At 47.8% G+C, this 22,595-nt stretch overlaps 1 protein-coding gene across 3 annotated transcripts in view; it reads left to right on the forward strand.

Annotated features, from left to right (window-relative positions):
• The window catches only part of OGA (O-GlcNAcase), a 247,621-nt gene that overhangs the window by 89,549 nt on the left and 135,477 nt on the right, over positions 1 to 22,595 (forward strand). For all 3 annotated transcript variants that reach the window (XM_033940315.1, XM_033940316.1, XM_033940317.1), the window contains 2 exons: positions 10,591 to 10,689; positions 17,703 to 17,987. In XM_033940315.1, the coding sequence (XP_033796206.1) occupies positions 10,591 to 10,689; positions 17,703 to 17,987 (384 nt within the window). The remainder of the gene's footprint in view (positions 1 to 10,590; positions 10,690 to 17,702; positions 17,988 to 22,595) is intronic.

The following is a 22,595-nucleotide window of genomic DNA, read 5'->3' on the forward strand; positions in this document are numbered from 1 at the left end:
TGGTCGCGGGGATCCCGTGGGAACGCCCCTCAAAGTCTCAGGGATCCCGCGGGGTTAGAAGGCAGCTTGAGCCGACTGGCTCGTCTTTTTTTCCTGCCCTCCTGCAAAGTGCAGCGTTCCCAGCATAGCCGACCCGGAAGTCTTCCCCCCCGACGTCAAAGCTGACGTCAGAGGCAAGGCTTCACGTCAGCTACATGGAACGTGCAGGGCCCGCTGTATTGCGAAGAAGTGCAGCACGAGAGGTAGTCTTGCAGGAGGGGGGCAGAAAAAGCAGGGCCCGCTGCCCTGTGAAGTACCGTATTTTCGCGGATATAACGCGCACCTGTGTAAAACGCGCACAGGGGTATAGCGCGCAGAAATCACGATGATATGTACCAAAACTTTTCTATACCGCGCTCAGGCATATAACGCGCATGATGCCCGACGCTACTTTCGCCCGCCCTGACTTTCCGTGCGCTGTCCCGACTCTCCGTTCACCCCCCCTGACTTCCGTGCACTGCCCTGACTTTCCCAGGCCCTCCTGCCCTCGACGCAAACCCCCTCCCCCCAACGACCGCCCCCCCCAAGAACCTCCGCCCGTCCCCCAGCCGACCCGCGACCCCCCTGGCCGACCCCCACGACACCCCCACCCGCCTTCCCCGTACCTTTGTGTAGTTGGGCCAGAAGGGAGCCCAAACCCTCCTGGCCACGGCGACCCCCTAACCCCACCCCGCACTACATTACGGGCAGGAGGGATCCCAGGCCCTCCTGCCCTCGACGCAAACCCCCCCCCCCCCCCAACGACCGCCCCCCCCAAGAACCTCCGCCCGTCCCCCAGCCGACCCGCGACCCCCCTGGCCGACCCCCACGACCCCCCCACCCCCCTTCCCCGTACCTTTGGAAGTTGGCCGGACAGACGGGAGCCAAACCCGCCTGTCCGGCAGGCAGCCAACGAAGGAATGAGGCCGGATTGGCCCATCCGTCCTAAAGCTCCGCCTACTGGTGGGGCCTAAGGCGCGTGGGCCAATCAGAATAGGCCCTGGAGCCTTAGGTCCCACCTGGGGGCGCGGCCTGAGGCACATGGGCCAAACCCGACCATGTGTCTCAGGCCGCGCCCCCAGGTGGGACCTAAGGCTCCAGGGCCTATTCTGATTGGCCCACGCGCCTTAGGCCCCACCAGTAGGCGGAGCTTTAGGACGGATGGGCCAATCCGGCCTCATTCCTTCGTTGGCTGCCTGCCGGACAGGCGGGTTTGGCTCCCGTCTGTCCGGCCAACTTCCAAAGGTACGGGGAAGGGGGGTGGGGGGGTCGTGGGGGTCGGCCAGGGGGGTCGCGGGTCGGCTGGGGGGGCGGTCGGAGGTTCTTGGGGGGGGGGCGGTCGTTGGAGGGAGGGGGGTTTGCGTCGAGGGCAGGAGGGCCTGGGATCCCTCCTGCCCGTAATGTAGTGCGGGGTGGGGGTAGGGGGTCGCCGTGGCCAGGAGGGTTTGGGCTCCCTCCTGGCCCGATATTGTCGGGAAGTCGGCGGTCCTTCGGGGGGGGGGGGAGGATGTATCGGACGTCGGGGAGTCGGCCGGGCAAGAGGGCTTGGGCTCCCTCTTGCTCCGATCGTGGATGCGGGTGCGGGTGGGAGCGCGTGCGAGCGGTCGTTCGGGGTGGGGGTGCGAGCGGTCCTGCTGGGGGGGTGAATCGGGCGTCGGGAGGTGTGGGAACTATGTTTAAAAACTTTTCTATACCGCGCTCAGGCATATAACGCGCGAGGGGTATGCGCGGTAGGTAAAATCGCGTATAACGCGCGTGTTATATCTGCGAAAATACGGTAGTGCAGCACGGTTTGTGTGGTTATAAATGTGTAGCATTTTTGTTGGTTTTGTTCTTTTTTTTATTATTATTAAGTTTCATTTTCACCAAGATTCTTGTCTTGAGGTACTACTACGTGGTAATGATGCACTGGGTTCTGATAATTAATTTCAACTGTCTCTGCCTGAGCTATCAGCAAACTAGTTTATCCTTTGGACTATAAGGTGTTCTGTAATAACCAACCTCTTTAATTAAGAGAATGTGAAACCTCATTTACTACCAACCCTTATTTATTTTTTTCTTATTTTAAAGTTTCCAGCTACCCACTAAAATGTTTTATTTAGAACTATATTAGGTATTAATGAAACTGAGCAGGTACGGATCAAATAATAGACTCTGTTAAGACAAAATAATGAGGACAAGGATATGAGGGTTTATTTTATAGTACTTTATATCAGAGTTTGCATCTTTTGAAGGGAGATATACACACGTTTACTTTTGGAAACTGTCTAACCCAATATATTCTGAGGGTATCTCAGGTGTATGTTGAATTAGAGCAGTTTGTTAATGTGCAATATATATACAGTGTTCTCCTCAGAAATTTTTTCCAGTCAGGTGGGGCGCGATAGGGAAATTTGGTGGTGGGGAAAATTAACCCCCTCTTTTAATAAGGTGCGCTAACATTTTTAGCATGCGCAAACTCCTGCGCTACACGGGAAAACTAACGCCAGCTCAATGCTGGCATTAGCGTCTAGCGTGTGTGGTAATTCTGTGTGCGCTAAGCACATGCTAAAACCATTTTCGCAACTTAGTAAAAGGAGCCCTAAATGTGTACTATTTTTATTAGTTAATTATTATTATTTTCCAATGTTCAATATGACTTCCTTTTTTAAGGTTTGACACTTGTTCCAGAATATTTTAACTTAATTTAAGAAGCATCCAATGCTAGAAGGGAATAATTAGATATTTGCCCTCTTTCAAATGGTATAGAGCAGGGATCTCAAAGTCCCTCCTTGAGGGCCGCAATCCAGTTGGGTTTTCAGGATTTCCCCAATGAATATGCATTGAAAACAGTGCATGCACATAGATCTCATGCATATTCATTGGAGAAATCCTGAAAACCCGACTGGATTACAGCCCTCAAGGAGGGACTTTGAGACCCCTGGTATAGAGGTTTAAAAAAAGGAAAGGCGTTAATGAAGTCATTAGGTTCAATTTAGCCATTTATTTCTGCATGAATTTAAACAACTAAAAAAAAAAGATAAATATAGCTCATCCAGCCATACAAGAATGGCTCTACAGCAGGAGTGCCCACACTTTTTGGGCTTGCGAGCTACTTTTAAAATAACCAAGTCAAAATGATCTACCAACAATAAAATTTTTAAAAACACAAAGCACACTGTACGCAGAGAAAATGTTAATTATCATTTATATTCCGCGAGTTTTCAAAGAGGTCAAGGTAGATGACTTTATGCAATAGGAACAACTGTACAAAAATAAACAAATATACCCCCTCCCTTTTTACTAAACCACAATAGCGGTTTTTAGCGCAGGGAGATGTGCTGAATGCCCTGCACTGCTCTCGATGCTCATAGGCTCCCTGCGCTAAAAACCGTTATTGCGGTTTAGTAAAAGTGGGCCATAGTGCAAAATAGACAGCAGATATAAATTCTCAAAATGGACACATTTTCATCACTAAATTGAAAATAAAATCATTTTTCCTACCTTTTTGTCTGGTGATTTCATGAGTCTCTGGTTGCACTTCCTTCTTCTGACTGTAAATCCAATAATTCTTTCTTTCTGCCACTTCCCTTTTCTTTCTGTCTCTCTTTCTCTCTCCCCCTGCCCCCTCTTTATTTCTGCCTTTCTTTCTTTCTCTCTCCCCCTGTCCCCCCCAAGCCATCACGTTGATTTCTCCACTTCCCCCATTCTTTCCCTACCCCCTAAGCCACCACGCTGATTTCTCCCTGCTGCTTCCCTGAGCTAGGCCAGGCACGTACAAGCGCCGGACTCACAAGACTTTACCTCTGACGTCAATTCTAACGTCTGAGAGGAAGTTCCAGGCCAGCCAGGCAGCGATTGGCTGGCCCAGAACTACCTCACTGACGTCAGAATTGACGTTAAGAGGTGAAGTCTTGTGAGTCTGGCGCCTGGCCTGGCTCGGGGAGGCAGGAAGAAAAAGATTGCAAAGGCAATGCAATCGACTCACATTGCCTTTGTGATCTACTGGTTGATCGCGATCGACCATTTGGGCACCCCTGCTGTTATGGTATCCTGTCCTGACCTGAGGAAAGGGGTTTAGTCCCTAAAAAAACTGCCTTATTTCAATTTCCTATTTATAAACTTTAATTAATACAGTTACAATACTACTTGATTCTACGTAAAGCAACAACAAAAAAATTTTTTCTACCTTTTGTCGTTTCTGCTTTAATTATCTTCTCTTCAGCGTTTATCCTCGCTCCCTACCATGCAACATCTGTCCTCTCTTTGCCCCTTCCACCCAGCCTCTACCCTCTCTCTCTACCCCTTCCATCTACTGTCCACCCTCTCTCTGCCCCTTGCATTCTCTGTCCACCCTCTCTGCCCTTTCCATCCAGTGTCCGCCCTTTCTCTGTTCTATATGGAATCTTCCCTCTTTCTATGTCCCTTCAATAAACTGTATATCTTGTGCCCTTTCTCTCCTTTGTACATGATTCATTTCAGCTTCACCCCTCCCCTATGCTCTGGCATCTCTCTCTTCTCTTTTCCTTCCTTCCTTCCCACTCCACCCCATGGTCTGGCATCTCTATCTCCTTCCCTTCTCTCCCCCATGCCCTAGCATCTCCATCCTCCCCCTCCCCCTCCCCCATATGGGCTGACATCTCTCCCCCCCATGGTCTGGTAGCTCCTTTCCTTTCCCTCCCTCCCATGGTCTTGGCATCTCTTGCCTCACCTTTCCCTTCCCTAGTCTTCCTTCTCCCCTCTCTCCCCCCAATTGGGTGCTGCTGCAGCAGCACTTCTCATCCCCCTCCCCAATTGGGTGATGCTGCAGCACTTCTCTTCCCCTTCCCCTCCCCAATTGGGTGCTGCTGCCGCCGCACTTTTCTTCCCCTCCCCAATTGGGTGCAGCAGCAGCAGCACTTCTCATCCCCTCCCCAATTGGGTGCAGCAGCAGCTTTTCTCTTCCCCCCCCAATTGGGTGCACCAGCTTTTCTCTTCCCTCTCCCCCCCCAAAAAAAATAGGGTGCAGCAGCAACATTTCTCTTCCCTTCCCCCCAAAATGGGTGCAGCAGCAACATTTCTCTTCCCTTCCCCCCAAAATGGGTGCAGCAGCAACATTTCTCTTCCCTTCCCCCCAAAATGGGTGCAGCAGCAGAATATTTTTCTTCCCCCTCCCCTCCCTTCCCCTATTCGGTGCAGCAACAGCATTTCTCTTCCCATCCCTCCCAGCTCACAAACCCGGTAGTCGCTAGGCAAATTGTAAGCTTCCCTCCATCGCTGACCTATCTTTCATAGATCAGCGATGGAGGGAAGCTTACAACTTGCTGCTTTTACTTGCTTCGGGCCTTCCTCTTTGCAGTAAGTTAGTAAGCTTCCCTCCGGGGCTCTGTGTGCAAGCTGGCTTCCCTTCTCTCCGAAACCGGAAGTTGCGTCCCGTAGGGGGGAGGGAAGAGAAGGGAAGCCGGCATGCACACAGAGCCCCGGAGGGAAGCTTACAACTTACTGCTTTTACTTGCTTCGGGCCTTCCTCGCTGCCGGGTCCTGCCTTCACGGAAACAGAAATTAGGCAGGACCCGGCAACAGGAAGGCCCGAAGCAAGTAAAAGCATGCTGGCAAAAAAAAAAAAAAAAAAAGGCAGTCAAACAAAATTTTTGGCGGAATCAGCCCAGAAAGGAGCATCGGCGGCAGCAGAAGGATTCGCCGGGCGCTCATCTAAATTAGCTGGGTGATGCGGCCCGGCTATAAGGCCCTGGGGAGAACACTGTGTGTGTGTGTGTATATATGTATGTGTGTATATATGTATGTGTGTGTATATATATATATTATATTATATTATATTATATTATATTATATTATATTATATTATTTGTTGTTACATTTAAATAGTTCAGCTTGGGAGGGGGCAGAAAAGGAAGGTGAGAGCAAGCAGGCATGCATGTGTTGTAATTAGGAGGAAGTGAGTTGGGACATGGGAGGGGCCCAAACTCAGGACATTTAAATTGAATCGGGTTGGGCAGACGGGAGGATCATTCGGGTCTTTATCTGCCATCATTTACTATGTTACTATGTTACATAGGAGTGGAGGGAGTGCGTTTTTGCATTTTGGATACAGAAGACAAACTTGGGAGAGAGGATGGAGGAAGGGAGGGAAAGAGATGCTGAGGTGGGGGAGGGAATAGAAAGGGAGAATTGGGTGTGAGTGAGAGGAAGAGATGGTATACAAGGGGAATGGAAGAAAGAGGAGAATTTTGGTCATAGGGGAGGGAATGAGGTACAGATGAAAGGGAAGAAAAAGATGAGGGAGAAATGTTGTGGTGGAGAGGGAACAGTGGGACAGATTGAAAGGGATGCAAGAGGGAGGAATGCTGGACATAGTGTTGAAAGGAATGGAGGGAGAGATGTGGCATGGTGCTGGAGAGGGGTGATAGGATAAATGTTCGGCATGGGGCTGGTGGGCAGGGGCGAAAGATGAGAAAGGGATAATTGCTGGACCATGGTAGGAGGAACCAATGGACAGCAACAGAAGAATTTGCAGGAGACGGGAAAGCGGAAAAAAGAAACTGGGACCAAATTGATGGAAAAATAAGTCTCCAGACAACAAAGGTAAAAAATGGAATTTATTGACTAAAATATCTTAGCTTTGGGAAATGTATATAGCAGATGCCTTTGTATTGCATTCAAAAGAAAAGGAAATGCATTTCTGGTTTTATTTCTACAGTGTTGAAGTACTTGCTGACCCTTGCTGTGGCTGGTGTGATCCCCAAGCACCACCAGCAGAGGACCTCTTCTAGAGATGGCCAGAACTCCCCTCCACCAAGCGCAGCAGTCACTGGCAGCATCCAAGAGCCACTGAGGTGCCAGCATTTGTGACTCAGGGATGCTACTGCTCTTTGCCAAGCTTGGCAAAAGGGACCCCTGGCCAACTGCAGAGGAAGTTCTCAGCTGACAGCTTGGGGTCCTCATCAGCTGAGCATTTATATTTTATATTTATATTAGAGGCTCTGGCAGAGACCAGTTTACAAAGTATGTATTCTTTCCAATATTTCCAAGTTTCAAGTTTATTAGTTTTTATATACCGCCTATCAAGGTTATCTAAGCGGTTCTACAATCAGGTACTCAAGCATTTCCAAATTAATAAAGTGTCTTTGCTTATTTATAAATGGGTCTCTACCAGAGCCTTTAATTCAGTAGTATAATTACCGTATTTTCACGTATATAATGCACGTGTTATACACGATTTTTACAAACCGTGCATAACCATGCGCGTTATACGCGTGAGCGCGTTTTACAACTTTTTTTTTTTACATAGTTCCCCCCCCCCGCAGGACCGCTCGCACTCCCACCCCGAAGGACCGCTCGCCCGCACCCCCACCCCGAAGGACCGCTCGCACCCCCATAGCCTCCCGACCCCCCCCCCCATCATGTAGAAGCTCCTACCGTTGTCCTGCTGCTTCCTCTGCCGGCGGTCCCGGCCCTTCTGTGAGCCCTGCGTCTGCGTTGCTTCCTCTTTTGGCGGTCCCGCCCTTTCTCTGATGTCAGAGAAAGGGCGGAACCATCGGAAGAGGAAGCAGAAGAGGTGAATCGGACGTCGGGGGGGGGGGGGGGCATCAGGCTTTCAGGGTGGGGACAGGACTTCAAGGGGGAGAGGAGAGTCGGGTCGGGCTAAAGGAGAGTCGGGGTGGCCAGAGGAGAGTCGGGGCGGGCAAAAGGAGAGTCGTGCGGCGACGGGAGAGTCGGGGCGGTATGCGCGGTATACGGGTGTGCGCGGTATATAAAAATTTATTTACATAAATTACAGTTTCCCGTGCGCTATACCTGTGTGCGCGTTTTACACGGGTGCGCGGTATATGAGTGAAAATACGGTAAATGAAATAACTACTTCTGAAGTTTATAGGGATGGGCGGGGACGGATTTGATTCCAGCGGGGATGGGCGGGGACGGATTCAATTCCAGCAGAGATGGACGGGATGGGTTTGACTCTAACGGGGACGGGTTTGATTTCTGTCCCCGCGCAACTCTATAGTGGAACAGGAATGCTTCTGTCAGGAAGTTGACAAGAACAGAAGAAAACACTATGGAGCAATGAAAGCTAAGGGCAGCCTCTGGAATCTACACGATAGGGTAATTAACCTCTTCCAGCTTGGAAACTGTAAGGCACTTGAAACCAATTCTGGCTCTTCCCTCTGTGGACGTCTCCTGCAACTTATCCCTGGATATCCAGTTACATTTCCTACAGCCTGAGCTGTAGGGTCTATCTTTTTTGCTCATGAATTTTTTAATTTTTTTATTTTCTAAGGTTCTCATTATTCGATATATTCTTGGCGTGGGTTTTACCCTGATGCTATGGATTCACTTTGCGAGGAAATCCTCAGCGGGAGATCGCAGATTTTCTGAAAAAGTCTGCTTCTGGGGAGTTACCTATTAATAAAACTACAGTAAGCCCCCTGGACAACCTGCTGGACGGATCGGGCTCCAGGATCAGGAGCCATCTCACCCTGAGTTCGTCTGCTAAGGGTTAGAGTGCAGGCTGTGCGGTCCCGTGGAGGCGTGACTGGGATCGGGACCGGAGTGCGTACCTTTCCTGAATTATTCTGGAGGTCTGGGTAGTCACTGACTGGGTTGACCGGGCAGGTGAGGCAGTCAGAAGGCTTGAGATTCTCGGAGATCTTGAGAATCTCGGAGAGAGCAGGAATTAAGACCTTGAGGATGCACAGATGCTCAAGGCCCAGTAAAAAGGACGACAGATCTTTGGGCACCGGCACCAGCATGTCCTGTGTGTTGGTGACGGTGCCGAGTGCCAGATGGTGGGTAAATGATGTGTTCGGGTGGGTGATGGGTACGGGGAGGATGTCTGATCGCTGCAGTGGGGGTGCTGGTTTGTGGGGGGAGGCGCTCGTACATCGAGGCAAGCTCGGTTTCCCAGGTGACGATTTTGCTCGTACTTTTAATTTTTGGGGGTTGTCAATTCTACTGTGAAACAAAATGACTGAATAATATAGCTTGTATAATTGTTGCTACAGTTTATATCAGGGGTTGGCAATCAAGATCCTCGAGGGCCACAACCCAGTCAGGGGTTCAAGATTTCCACAGTTATATGTACAAGATTAATTTGCATGGACTGCTACCATAAGAACATAAGAATTGCCATCTCCGGATCAGACCCTAGGTCCATCGAGTTCGGCGATCCGCACATGCAGAGGCCCCGCCAGGTGTACCCTGGCATAATTTTAGTCCCCATATCACTCTAAGCTTCTCATAAGGAGATGTGCATCTAGTTTACCTTTACCCATATCACTTTAAACCACTCATAAGGAGATGTACATCTAGCTTACCCTTAAATCCTAGAACGGTGGATTCCGCAATTACCTCTTCTGGGAGAGCATTCCAGGTGTCCACCACTCGTTGCGTGAAGCAGAACTTCCTGATATTTGTCCTGAACTTGTACCCCCTTAGCTTCAGTCCATGTCCTTGTCTGTGTCACATTGGACATTGTAAATAATTTTTTTTCCTGCTCTATTTTGTCAGATCCCCTCGTAGTCTTCTCTTCTCAAGGGAGAACAACCCCAGTCTCTTAAGTCGTTCCTCGTAGTCCAGGTTCTACATACCTTTCACTAGCTTTGTTGCTCGTCTCTGCACCCCCTCTCGCAGTTTTATATCCTTCTTTAGGTATGGAGACCAATGCTGGACGCAGTATTCCAGGTGTGATCTGACCATGGCTCTGTAGAGCGGTGTTATAACTTTCTCTGATCTACTCGTAATTCCCTTCTTTATCATGCCTAGCATTCTATTTGCTTTCTTCGCCGCCGACGCACATTGCACCGACAGTTTCAGGGTCCTATCTATAAGTACACAGAGGTCCTTTTCCTGTTCAGTCTTTCCCAGAGTTACACCTGACATACTATACTTGTGATCTTTATTTTTTCTGCCTAAATGCATCACTTTGCATTTTTCCACATTAAACTTCATCTGCCATTTATCTGCCCATTTCTCCACTCGACTCAAGTCGCTCTGGAGTTCCTCACTGTATTTATTGTAGAAATCTTGAAAACTTGACTGGGTTGTGGCCCTTGAGGACTGTGATAGCCCACCCCTGCATCAATTGAGCATACTTAACTTAAGTAATGTAGTTTGCTACAGGTTGCTATTTTACTGCTTACTAGTAGTTGAGGTCAAAAACAGGCAATATGGATTCATATTCACACTGACAACACAGATAAAAACAAATATGTGTATGCGTATACATATAGAAAGATTGATACATGTTGGCAGAGGAGTCCGAAAGAATTCCATGATCATGTGCTACATACTTTCCCTACTTGTCTTAAGTTGCCATACCATTTCTAAGCCGCATTGAAGCATAAACTATCAGCCTGTTACTAAGGACAGTATCTTCATTGTTTCTTTATCCTTTCTACGTATATGGTAACTGATTTTTAAAGTGTAATGCAGTTTGAAAAATTGCATTCTCTTGTGGCTTAATAGTAGGTATCATCTTGATTATCATACCTGTTTGTTCCCCTTGGGTTTGTTTATGTGATTTTTCATAATTTAACTTTGTTTTGTAAGCGTTTTCCACAGCAGAATTAAGGTTTTATTTTCTGGGTTTTTTTCTAGAATACTGTGGAACTTTCTGTTATCCAAATGCTGCCCAGTCTCCTTACTTACGGACTGTAGGAGAGAAGTTGCTTCCTGGCATTGAGGTGCTATGGACAGGTAAGACAATAAAGTTTCAAGTTTATTTAAAATTTTTTATACTGCCTAATCAAACTTCTAAGTGGTGTTCAATAATAGATCATACAAAATACAAATACTGTAAAACAAGATTGTTGTTAAATTTAGAGGTTGGTATTGAAAGACTTGGCCCTCACTCCCAGTGACTATAAATTTGCTAGGCTCAGTATTAATTTTGAATTGGATCAAATGTTATCATCTGTGCTCCTCAGATACCGTAAACAAAGCACAGGTTTTCATGGTAACCAACCTGTGCAAAGCAGCCTTGTCCTTAGACTAATGGAGCTTCTTTTCGAAGCAGATGGATTTCTCAAAATGGCCAATAACTGTCCATTTGCGCAAAAAAAAAAAATCCAAATTGAACAATTTGAAAGGTAGAATTTGGGAATTTTACACTGCAGTTCATCCAGAGTAGTGAGCAGGCAAATTGAAGGCATGTTTTGGACAGGACTAGGGTTGGCCTAAAATTAGGATGACTTTCTACAACAATGGAACGTCCAAGGCAAAAACAGACATCTCTAGACCTATTTTTGGTCCAGGGTACAAAACAGTTGCCATGATTTGAACAGCTGACAACTAAAGAAATGAAGGCATGACCTATCTCTCAGTTGTTACTAACCCTTCCCACCTCCCTAAGAAGGGAAAGTGAGTGTGGATACCAGCCTCTGACAGTTTCAGCTATTCTCCTTAGACAAGCAGGCAGCATATTCTCACAAATGGATGACATGTCCAGGCGGCATTAACATGGGAGTGGAGTCTGTAAGTAAGTTAGATTCCTTACCATATTACCCCCCCAAAAAAAACAACAAACAAACAAAAAAAACCAACAGCAGACAAAGCAGTGAATATATTTACATTGGTGTGAAATACAGGCCTCCTTCATAGATGGAACAAGTAGATAGATTTAATAGCAGACAGAAGAAGTAGATAGAGATTTAATAGCAAACATTCAGAATATATCTAAAAGGGGAAGTCTTACTAATAGGTGATTTTAACATGCCAGATGTTAATTAGGGTATCCCTGTTGTGGGGTCTTCTAGAACAGTGCTCTTCAACCACCAGTCCATGGACCGGTGCCGGTCCACAGAAATTTCCTGCCGGTCCACAGGGCCAGCATGTGCATCAGGCCCAAAACTGTGTTCTTCAACTGCCGGTCTGCAGTGCAATCGATGCGTTGTTAATAAGATTATATTGTGTGTATATATGAAAAATGAATGGAAAAAATAGTGTTACAGTTAGGACTATGGGGGCAGGGTCTGGGGTGGAGACTGGGTAGAGATGGGCAGGGTCTGGCCCACGACTTAGCCCAGTGTTCTTCAACCGCTGGTCTGCGGACCGATGCCGGTCCACAAAATAATTCTTTTATTTCTGCCGGTCCTTAGGTGTAAAAAGGTTGAAGAACACTGTTCTAGAAGTAGGGAGATCCTGGATTCTTTAGAACAGTGGTTCTCAACCCTGTCCTAGGGGACCCCCCAGCCAGTCAGGTTTTCAAGATATCCCTAATGAATTTGCATAAGACATATTTGCATGTCTGTCTCCTCCATTATATGCAAATCTCTCTCATGCATATTAATTAGGGATATCTTGAAAACCCGACTGGCTGGGGATCCCCTAGGACAGGGTTGAGAACCACTGCTCTAGAAGGAGAATTGTTCCAGCAGTTAGTAATGGAACCCACGCGGAATAGGGTCATACTGGACTTACTATTGTCTGAATGGGAACGTCTGGAAGGAGTGGAAATGCGGTGGGCAAAACTGAAAGGAGCAATTGTAATGGTGACAAACCTTTTTGTGAGGCAAGTAAGTAAAAGGAAGAGGAAAAGAAGGCCGCTTTGGTTCTCAAAAGTAGTAGCTGAGAAGGTAAGGAATAAGAGGTAAGCTTTCATAAACTACAAAAGATTGCAGAAAGAGGAAGACAGGCAAAAATATCTGGAAAAGTTAAGAGAGGCTGGTCTTGGAGTCAGGAAAGCAAAGATACACATGGAAGAAAAAATAGCTGACACAGTAAAACGGGGAGAAAAGATCTTTTTTTAGATATATCAGTGATAGGAAGAAGTTCAAAAGTGGCATTATGAGACTCAAAAGTAAAGGGGAGGACTACGTAGAAGCTGATAAAGAAAAGGCTGAATTGCTTAACACCACCATATTCAACATTGTTCCCTCTTGCATCCCTTTCCACTGTTCCCTCTCCATCACCATATCCATCATTTTCTCCCTCTCATCTCTTTTTAATATACAACTCTACCTCACTCCTCTCCCACCACTCCCACCACCATGTCCAATAATTCTCTCTTCCTCCCTATGTCCAACAATTCTCTCTATTCTTTTCCCCATATGCACCATCTTTCCCTCTCATTCAGACACCTATACCAAACAAGACTCTTTTTCTATTTCCTCAGCATCTCTTTCCCTCCCTTCCTCTGTCTTTCTATCCTCTCTCCATTCTGTGTCCCAAGTTAACCCTCCTGTGCTCTCCGGCGGTGTGTACCTGTCTTCTGGCGGCCTTTTCCTTCCTTCCTTCCAAGCAGCTGCACGTGTTTCTTCACAAAGCTGCGGGCAGCAATTCCAACATGCTTCCTGTAGCTGTAACTGGAAGGCTTCCCTATGACAAAGTCTTCCTGAATTTAAACAGATCATCAGAACTCTGTCTCAACTTAGACTCTTCATGCTGCAAGCCACATACGATGCTTTTGAGCTCTCTTCTAGAGTTTCTGCCTTTGCAGTAGCCATGCGCCGTCTCGCCTGGCTCCGCATTGTTGATATGGATCCCAAACTGCAGGACCATCTAGCCAACTTGCCTTGCCAGGGGAATGAACTCTTTGATGATTCTATTGAAGCTGCTACAAAGTGCTTCTCTGAACATGAGTGCTCTTTTGCTTCCTTGATTCTGCTGAAGCCTACTCCTGCTCGGCCATACAAGCAACCACCACGTCGTTATCCTCAAAAAAACGACACCAGCTTTCTCCAGGCCTCCGCCTAGAAGACCTCCTCAGCAACAACGACAGCAGAAGGCTCAAACTCCTACTGCGACTAAACCTGCTCAGTCTTTTTGACATTCCCAGTCTGAGCATGCCAACCTCCCTGCATCAGAATTCTCTTCTGCCCATAGGGGGTCGTCTTTAACATTTTTATCACCAGTGGGAGATGATCACCTCAGATCTCTGGGTTCTCACTATCCTTCGGGAGGGATACTCTCTTCACTTTCTTTAGGTGCCTACAGATCGCCCTCCAAGAGAGTGTCATTCCAATTCATCGTAACTTCCCCTTCTTCAGGAAGCTCAGGCTCTTCTTTGCCTTCGAGCTGTCGAGGAGGTTCCTCTGAACCAACAGAACATGGGCTTTTATTCACGTTATTTTCTAGTTCCAAAGAAGACGGGGGATTTGCGACCCATTCTGGACTTCAGAGCCCTCAACAAATTTCTAGTCAAAAGTTTCGGATGCTTTCTTTACCAACTCTGTATTCCCTGATGACTCAGGGAGATTGGCTATGCTCTCGGAGGCTTACACTCATATCCTGATATATCCAGCCTCTTGCAAATATTTAAGATTTTGGGTGGGGAATCTTCATCTACAATACAGAGTTCTTCCATTCGGACTCGCCTCATCCCCCAGAGTCTTCACAAAGTGTCTTGTGGTGGTGGCTGCAGCCCTCCGTACCCAGGGTCTTCAAGTTTTTCTGTACCTGGACGACTGGCTCATCAAAGCCCCCTCTCAACAAGGGGTTATTGCAGTGACCCAACAGACTATTCTGTTCCTCCACAGTCTGGGGTTCGAAGTCAACTTTCCAAAATCCCAGTTGACCCCATCTCAGTCTCTCCAGTTCATTGGGGCCACTCTAGACACTGTCCAGCTCAGAGCTTTTCAACCTCCACCACGTCGGGATACCCTCATTCGCCTTTGCCATCAAGTGTCTCATCTTGCATCAATTTCAGCAAGACAAATGATGGTTCTGCTCGGTCACATGGCTTCTACAGTTTACGTGACACCTTTTGCCAGACTTCACCTTCGCATACCTCAGTGGACCCTGGCATCTCAGTGGCAACAAGCTACCGTCCCGCTTTCTCAACAAATTACAGTAACTCCTTTGTTGAAGCAGTCTCTCCACTGGTGGATGCTCTCTTCCAATCTTTCCAGAGGTTTGCTGTTCCACAATCTCCCTCATCAGAAAGTTCTCACAACAGACTCTTCAACCTATGCATGGGGAGCCCATCTAGACGGTCTCCGTACCCAAGGTCATTGGTCTCCTGCAGACCGTCTTTGTCACATCAATCTGTTGGAACTCGGAGTGATTTTCAATGCCCTCAAAGCTTTTCAACACCTTCTTCACGACAAGGTAGTCCTTGTCTGGACAGACAACCAAGTCGCCTTGTACTATGTCAAACAGGGAGGGATGGGATCTCACTCCCTTTGTCAAGAAGCTCTGAAGCTATGGGATTGGGCAATCCATCACAACATCTTTCTCAGAGTTGTCTACATTTAAGGTCAGCACAACTGTCTGGCGGACAAGTTGAGTCATCTTCCGCAATCACACGAATGGACACTCAATTCTTCGCCTCTACGTCAAGTGTTTGCTTGATGGGGGACTCCTCAAATAGACCTCTTTGTCTCTCCCCTCAACAACAAGCTGCCTCAATTCTGCTCCCGAATATACTCCCCAGCGTCTCGAGACAGATGCTTTCCTACTGGATTGGATGGGTCAGTTTCTCTATGCCTTCCCTCCATTCCCTCTGATTCTCAAGACTCTTGTCAAACTCAAGACAGAACATGCCACCATGATTCTGATAGCTCCTCGGTGGCCCAGACAACCATGGTACTCCCTTCTACTTCAACTCAGTACCAGGGAGCCTCTACTTCTACCGATTTTCCCTTCTCTGCTTACTCAGAGTCAAGGTTCCTTGCTACATCCCAACCTGTAGTCTCTACACTTAACAGCTTGGTACCTTTCCACCTAACAGACTCTGCAATTTTCTCAGTCTGTACAGGATATTTTGGTAGCTTCCAGAAAGCCGTCCACTAGGCAGTGTTACGACCAGAAATGGACTAGATTTTCTGCTTGGTATTTCACTCACCATTTGGAGCCAATGTCTACCTCCTTGGCGTCTGTTTTGAATTATTTACTTCACTTATCACAGTCTGGCCTCCAGTCTACATCTATCCGAGTCCATCTCAGTGCGATTGCTGCTTTTCATCAGCCTCTTGATGGGAAACCCCTGTCTGCACATCCTATGGTTTCCCGCTTTATGAAAGGACTTTTTAATGTTCATCCACCGCTCAAACCACCTCCAGTGGTCTGGGATCTCAATGTTGTCCTGGCTCAGTTGATGAAGCCTTCATTTGAACCAATTGATAAGGCTCATCTCAAGTACCTTACTTGGATAGTAGTTTTCCTGATTGCCCTCACGTCTGCTTGAAGAGTCAGTGAGTTACATGCTTTGGTTGTGGATCCACCTTTCACAGTTTTCCACCATGACAAGGTGGTCCTCCGCATTCATCCTAAATTCTTACCTAAAATTGTTTCAGAATTTCACATCAATCAATCTATTGTTCTTCCAGTATTTTTTCCAAAGCCTCATTCTCACCCTGGAGAAGTGGCGCTCCATACTTTGGACTATAAACGTGTCTTGGCTTTCTACTTGTAACGTACTCAACCTCACAGAACAGCCCCACAACTTTTCATCTCCTTTGATCCAAATAAGTTGGGGCATCCTGTCTTGAAGCGAACCATATCCAACTGGATGGCTGCTTGCATCTCTTTCTGCTATGCTCAGACTGGTCTTCCTCTGCAGGGTCGAGTCACGGGCCACAGAGTTCAAGCAATGGCAGCGTCTGTAGCTTTCCTCAGATCAGCTCCTATTGAGGAAATCTGCAAGGCTGCCATTTGGTCCTCGGTTCATACATTCACCTCTCATTACTGTCTGGATACTTTCTCCAGAAGGGATAGCCATTTTGGCCAACCTGTTTTGCAAAATTTCTTTTCTGAACTTGCCAACTCTACCTCCATCCCATTATGCTTAGCTTGGAGGTCACCCACTGTTGAGAATATGCTGTCTGCTTGTCCTAGGATAAAGCACAGTTACTTACCGTAACAGTTGTTATCCAGGGACAGCAGGCAGATATTCTCACAACCCACCCTCCTCCCCTGGTTGGCTTCTTAGCTAGGTATCTGAATTGAGGTACCTCACAGGAGACGCGTGCCCTAACTCGGGAGGGAAGGCACTCGCGCATGCGCAGTGCAGCACTCGGAAGCTCTTACAAAGATTTTCAAGCAAGTCTGCTTTCGAGGCTGTCCGCTGCGGGGCTCCGTCGGTGACGTCACCCACTGTTGAGAATATCTGCCTGCTCTCCCTGGATAACAACTGTTATGGTAAGTAACTGTGCTTTCTGTCTACCCCAAACTGTCAGAGCGTTTGATTAACCTGATTTCTCTCTTGGATGTTCCAAGTATCCCTCGGGACCTCTTCTCCTGTATCTAAGATTTAGCAGAGACAATACTACAGGAACATGGGACACCTATTTTCTTTCTTCTTTGAGGGATTTTGTGTTTCCCACACATTACACTTAGCAGGTCGATTCCTAGTTACTCATGTGCATAATTGTTGTTCATATGTTCAGTTGTTAAAGGTTTATTAATTATTTTTACAGAGCAGAGCATGGTTTGTTGCCGGGGTAGTCCCCTGTGCCCCTCTTCTTTTCTTCTGTTTCAGTGGAATTCGATTGCTTTGGTACGATCTGAAGTGGGAGCTGTTCTTCACTGCAGAAGGGGAGGAGTTCAGAGATTTCAAGTGATACCCTTCTGCAGATTTGCGAATAATGGGAAGTAATAGCTGCTTTATAGAATCCTATGTTCTTCTATCTGAAAGAAGATTAGCAAGGTAAAAACCTAATCTTTCATTTTAAAGTTCTACAATATTGACTGTTAATACTTGTTCCTTAAATGTTGGTGGACACATTGCTATGTTGCTAAACTGAAATATGTTTTACTTCATTTAATTTCAGGCCCTAAAGTTGTATCTAAAGAAATTCCTGTGGACTCCATTGAAGAAGTTTCTAAAATTCTTAAGAGAGCACCAGTGATCTGGGACAACATACATGCTAATGATTATGATCAGAAGAGGCTATTTCTTGGACCTTTCAAAGGGCGGTCGACAGAGCTCATCCCCAGGCTCAAAGGAGTTCTGAGCAATCCCAATTGCGAGTTTGAAGCTAATTATGTTGCAATTCACACACTGTCAACTTGGTATAAATCTAACATGAATGGTGTTAGAAAAGATGTTATGATGAGTAAGTATGTGCATTGTACTTGAAGAATCAAAGCAAAAGCCAGCTATTCACTACATATGAAATAAATCATACCAATGTTGTCATTTAAAAAGGAATTTAAAAAATTGGAAGCTGAAATATTGGTAAAGATTTCATTTTCTTTCTACTTTTTTGAGTCTGTATGTTTGCAGTTGAATTTTGTGCTAATGCATTGAGCTAATTTATGCGTGACCATTCCCCTTTGGATATATTCTACATGGTGGGACCGTTTTTTTACATACATGTTTTTCTTTGAATTTCCTGGGTTTACTTTTGCTAATATATGTAAAAATAAGTATTGGTCGTTTTGCATTTTCTCTGTTTTTTTTTTTATACATAAGACAGTGTTGCTTGTTGAAGCTTACAGTCTACTAGTACTACTATTTAACATTTCTATAGCACTGATAAACATAGTCAGCGCTGTACAAAGTCAAGGTAGACTAATACGAAATCTAGACAAAAATAAATAAGGCTTAATGTGAAGGCGGGGAAATTGATTGGCATGAACAAAACCAGGAGATTTATAGATGATTGGGAACTTCAATGAAATTAAACTACTTTATATACCATCAGGCAGAGCCAAGTAGTTGATTTGGTGTCATGCTGGAATATAGTTCTTGACCCAAGTTGATTTTGTTTCTTATAAAATGAAAAATGTACATATTTTAACAGTATCTTCCAATGCAATAGGTGAGACATTCTAGACCAGTATATCTAAAATTGTATGCCTCCTGAGATTTCATGTGTGCCATGGCACACTAGTGTGCCTCCTGAAATTTCAGGTATGCTGCGGCACACTGAGGAGGAAGAGTGGCGCCGGCCAGCTGACTGCCTGTAGGATGTATCTCTCGTGGCAAGAGGCACATCCTGTAAACAATCAGCCAGTGCTAGCGCCTCTCTGGCACTCTTCCCTGCTGGCACCCTCTTCTGACATCTCAGGACCTGTCTGGAGGGCCTTCGTGCGTGTGCGTAAGTCATCACAGCGACGTTCGTGGACTTCCGGGAGCCTCGAGCTGCAGCCACTACATTTAGTGCGCCGCGTCTTGAGAAAGTTTGTGGGATACTGTTCTAGATCATAAAGTTATTTTTTACTACTTGCATGGTCTGCAGAAGGAAATCCATTACAGGTCTTTCACTCTGCCTGTAATGTACTTCACAGGCTAGTATAGCGCCCTCTAGCAATCTTTTCTTCTGCACACATGGCTGCAGATGTGTAGATTCTACTCTCCCCATTTTATTATTTTAATTTGACATAAATTTGTCCCTTTTCCGGGTATTTTTACATTTGAAATGGATTTAAAGCTCTGCCTGCTCGAATTCACAGACTTCGGTCTGTAGCTGACAAGGCCGATCCCTTCAGGGTACCTGTTAGCCAGTCTGCTTAGTCTTCCTTGGAGTTCAGGGCCGTCCCTGACCTAGTCTCACTCCCTGTTAAGAAGGGGGTCGAGTGCAGACTGTAGTGCGCATAGGGGGTTCAACGGTGTTCCACAGTGTGCTGGCTGCATTTTTGCGCTTCCACCTGTCCAGATGTTCATCCGGTGGTCCACAAGGGTAGAGGCATAGTTTGACTAGCAGCCCGAATATCAGTTTGAAAGATGAATTTCCAGCAGTGTGCCAATGAATTCTAAACCAGCCATTGAAAAGGCTGGGAGCAGCTGCAAGGCTGTCTGTGTCCAGTAACTGAGTACATAGATATCAAGCTCCAAAACCGATTTTTTAAAAGTTAATTCTGAGGGGTTTTGAAGGTTACCTAGTGTTCCTCTATGTTCCCCCACCTGAAATTTATTATTTTTGTAATTTTTAAAAGTTTCAAAAATACCATTTATGATGCGGATCACCCATTAGTGAGAATACCTGCCTGCTTGTCCTGGGATAAAGCAATGTTACTTACCATAACAGTTGTTATCCAGGGACAGCAGGCAGCTATTCTCACGTCCCATCCACCTCCCCTGGGTTGGTTTCTCTGCTAGCTAACTGAACTGAGGAGACACGGCTGGCGCATTGGGCGGGAAGGCACTCGCGCATGCGCGGTGCGGGCGACTCGAAACTTCGAGTTTTCTTCAAAGAAGCGTCCGCATCGGGGCTCCGTTGGATCACATCACCCATTAGTGAGAATAGCTGCCTGCTGTCCCTGGATAACAACTGTTACGGTAAGTAACATTGCTTTCTGGGAGATAGGTGAGGCATTCTAGACACCCACCCTGTCCTTGCTGTGCCTGTTTCAGATTCTGATTTCAGTCTCCTGCTTATTGAATCTGTTTCTTGAAGACCGGTCAATCCTTTGGGGTTAACAAGATTATCCCAGGACAAGCAGGCATGATATTCTCACATGTGGGTGACGTCATCTACGGAGCCCCGATGCGGAAGCATTTTCAAGCAAACTTGATTGAAGATTTAAGTTTGCTCTGCTGCTCCACACATGCGTGCCTTCCTGCTCCACTAGGGGGTGCATCCCCTCGTGGTCTCCAGTTCAAAATTTTCCGCTGAGCCTAGAAGTCGTGTTTTTCAGGCTCTGCCCCAACTGCCTTCTAGCACCGCGATTTTTTCTTGTTTTTTCACGATTAAGTCGCTGTGCGCGAATTCTTTACTTCTTAACTTGATTCCTGCTTCATTTTTGACGACCCGGAGGCTTCCGGGTCCCCGTGGCCGCGTGGCTAATCGAGCCGCGGCTACTTTCGATTTAATGTCCCGGCCCTTGACCGGCTTTAAAAAGTGCACTCGGTGTGAGCGGCTTCTTTCCCTCACAGATCCGCATCGCCGGTGCATTCTCTGCCTGGGGGCGGCTCATCCAACTGACTCCTGCCCCCAGTGTGCTACTTTCCAGAACCGGGCCCTCCGTCGAAGAAAAGCCCGCATGGCGGATCTCTTCACCCCGGACCAACCCTCCGCCTCGGCCTCGAGGTCGGCCCCGGCCTTGACCTCGGCCCCGGATACCTCAGCATCGCCTCGAGACTCGACTCCGAAGTCCTCGGGACAACAGAAAGCCTCAGCCCCGGGTAAGTCCCCTCTTCCCTCTTCAGGTTCCATAACATCGAAGAAGCCAGCCTCGGGGACAACGTCGACGCATGGCGCAAGCCCCATGCTTACAGCCCCCTCCAAGCCTTCGGGCCGTGCTTCCACCACACGGGAATACTCTGACACGAGGTCGCCCCCGGTGGAGTGCACCGAGGCAGTGGACATGCCTTCGATGCTGTCCGTGCCCGTCTTCCAGGACCTACTCCGAGCGATGATCACGTCGGAGCTGTCCGCTGCAATGGCCCAGTTTCAATCGGCCTCGACCTCGATCCCGAATGTGCCAGACCAGCCTGAGCCTCGCATCGAGCAACCTCGAGGAAAGGTGCGCAATCCTCGCCGCATCCCATCCTCCTCGGACTCCTCACCGAGGCGCCCGAGACGTTCCCCCTCCGCAGACCGCCGAGGGGCAAAACGTCGGGCTAAAACGACAGAAACCTCGAACCGCCGTACCTCCAAGAAGGCCCGAGGTTCACCAACTCTACGAGGCCGTTCTCCCACACCTCGTACGGGACCACTAAGGGTGGCTGAGTTATCACTCTCCAACCCGCGCATCCTCCGAACTCCCCCTCGGACCGGAACGCCGACCCAAGGTCGCAGGTATTCTCCGAGGGAGTCCGGATCGAGGTCACCGATTCGACATCGATTGGTACCCCGAACCCCGGCATCGTCTCCGAGCGGCTCCTCGAGACACCGAAGATCCACAACCCCGGAACACTCTCACAGTGCTTCCCCGGCCTCGGAGCATGGATCGGAGCAGGAACCTCGATATTCGAGGGAAGCCTCCCCATCCTTCTCCACCCGACGAAGGTCTCGTTCACCGACCCCGCACGGGGCCCCGGGAACATCTCGCCCATCCTTCACTCGCTTTGTCCAGGACATGGGCCACGCCTTGGACTTAGACCTCCAGTCCGACTCCAGATACTCTAAGGAGTACCTGGCGGAGCTGGATATGCCATCACTGCCCAGAGAGTCCCTTCGCTTACCACCTAACCCGGTACTCCAACAGGCCTTCTTCAGGAACCTGGAGACCCCCTACATGGTCACAGCCGTACCCTCCAAAATGGAGGCCAAGTACCGCACAGTACCCTACCCGGGATTCGAACAACCACAGCTCTCCCACCAATCGCTGCTAGTAGAATCCTCCCTGAAAAAGGCTCACCCATCCCGGGTCTCAGCAGCGGTCCCCCCAGGCCGAGAAGGCCGAACCCTGGACAAATTCGGCAGGAGACTATATCAAAACGCAATGATGGCCTCTAGGGTGCAAAGCTACACTTTCACCTTCACATCCTACCTCAAGCACCTCATTGGACTATTGAGAGCCTTTGAGACTGACCTACCGGCCTCCCGGCAAGGAACGTTCGGCCTGCTTTTGGAGTCCCTCTCCAACCTGCGCCTTCATCTATTCCACGCGGCCTACGATGGCTTCGAACTCTCCTCCAGAGAGGCAGCCTTTGCTATCGCCATGCGCCGACTAGCTTGGCTGCGCCTGGTCGACATGGACCCCAACTTACAGGACCGGTTGGCAAACCTCCCCTGCGTGGGAAAAGAACTGTTCGATGACACTATCGAGGCGGC

Source organism: Geotrypetes seraphini, chromosome 4, assembly GCF_902459505.1.
Source record: "Geotrypetes seraphini chromosome 4, aGeoSer1.1, whole genome shotgun sequence".
NCBI classification, from domain to species: domain Eukaryota; kingdom Metazoa; phylum Chordata; class Amphibia; order Gymnophiona; family Dermophiidae; genus Geotrypetes; species Geotrypetes seraphini.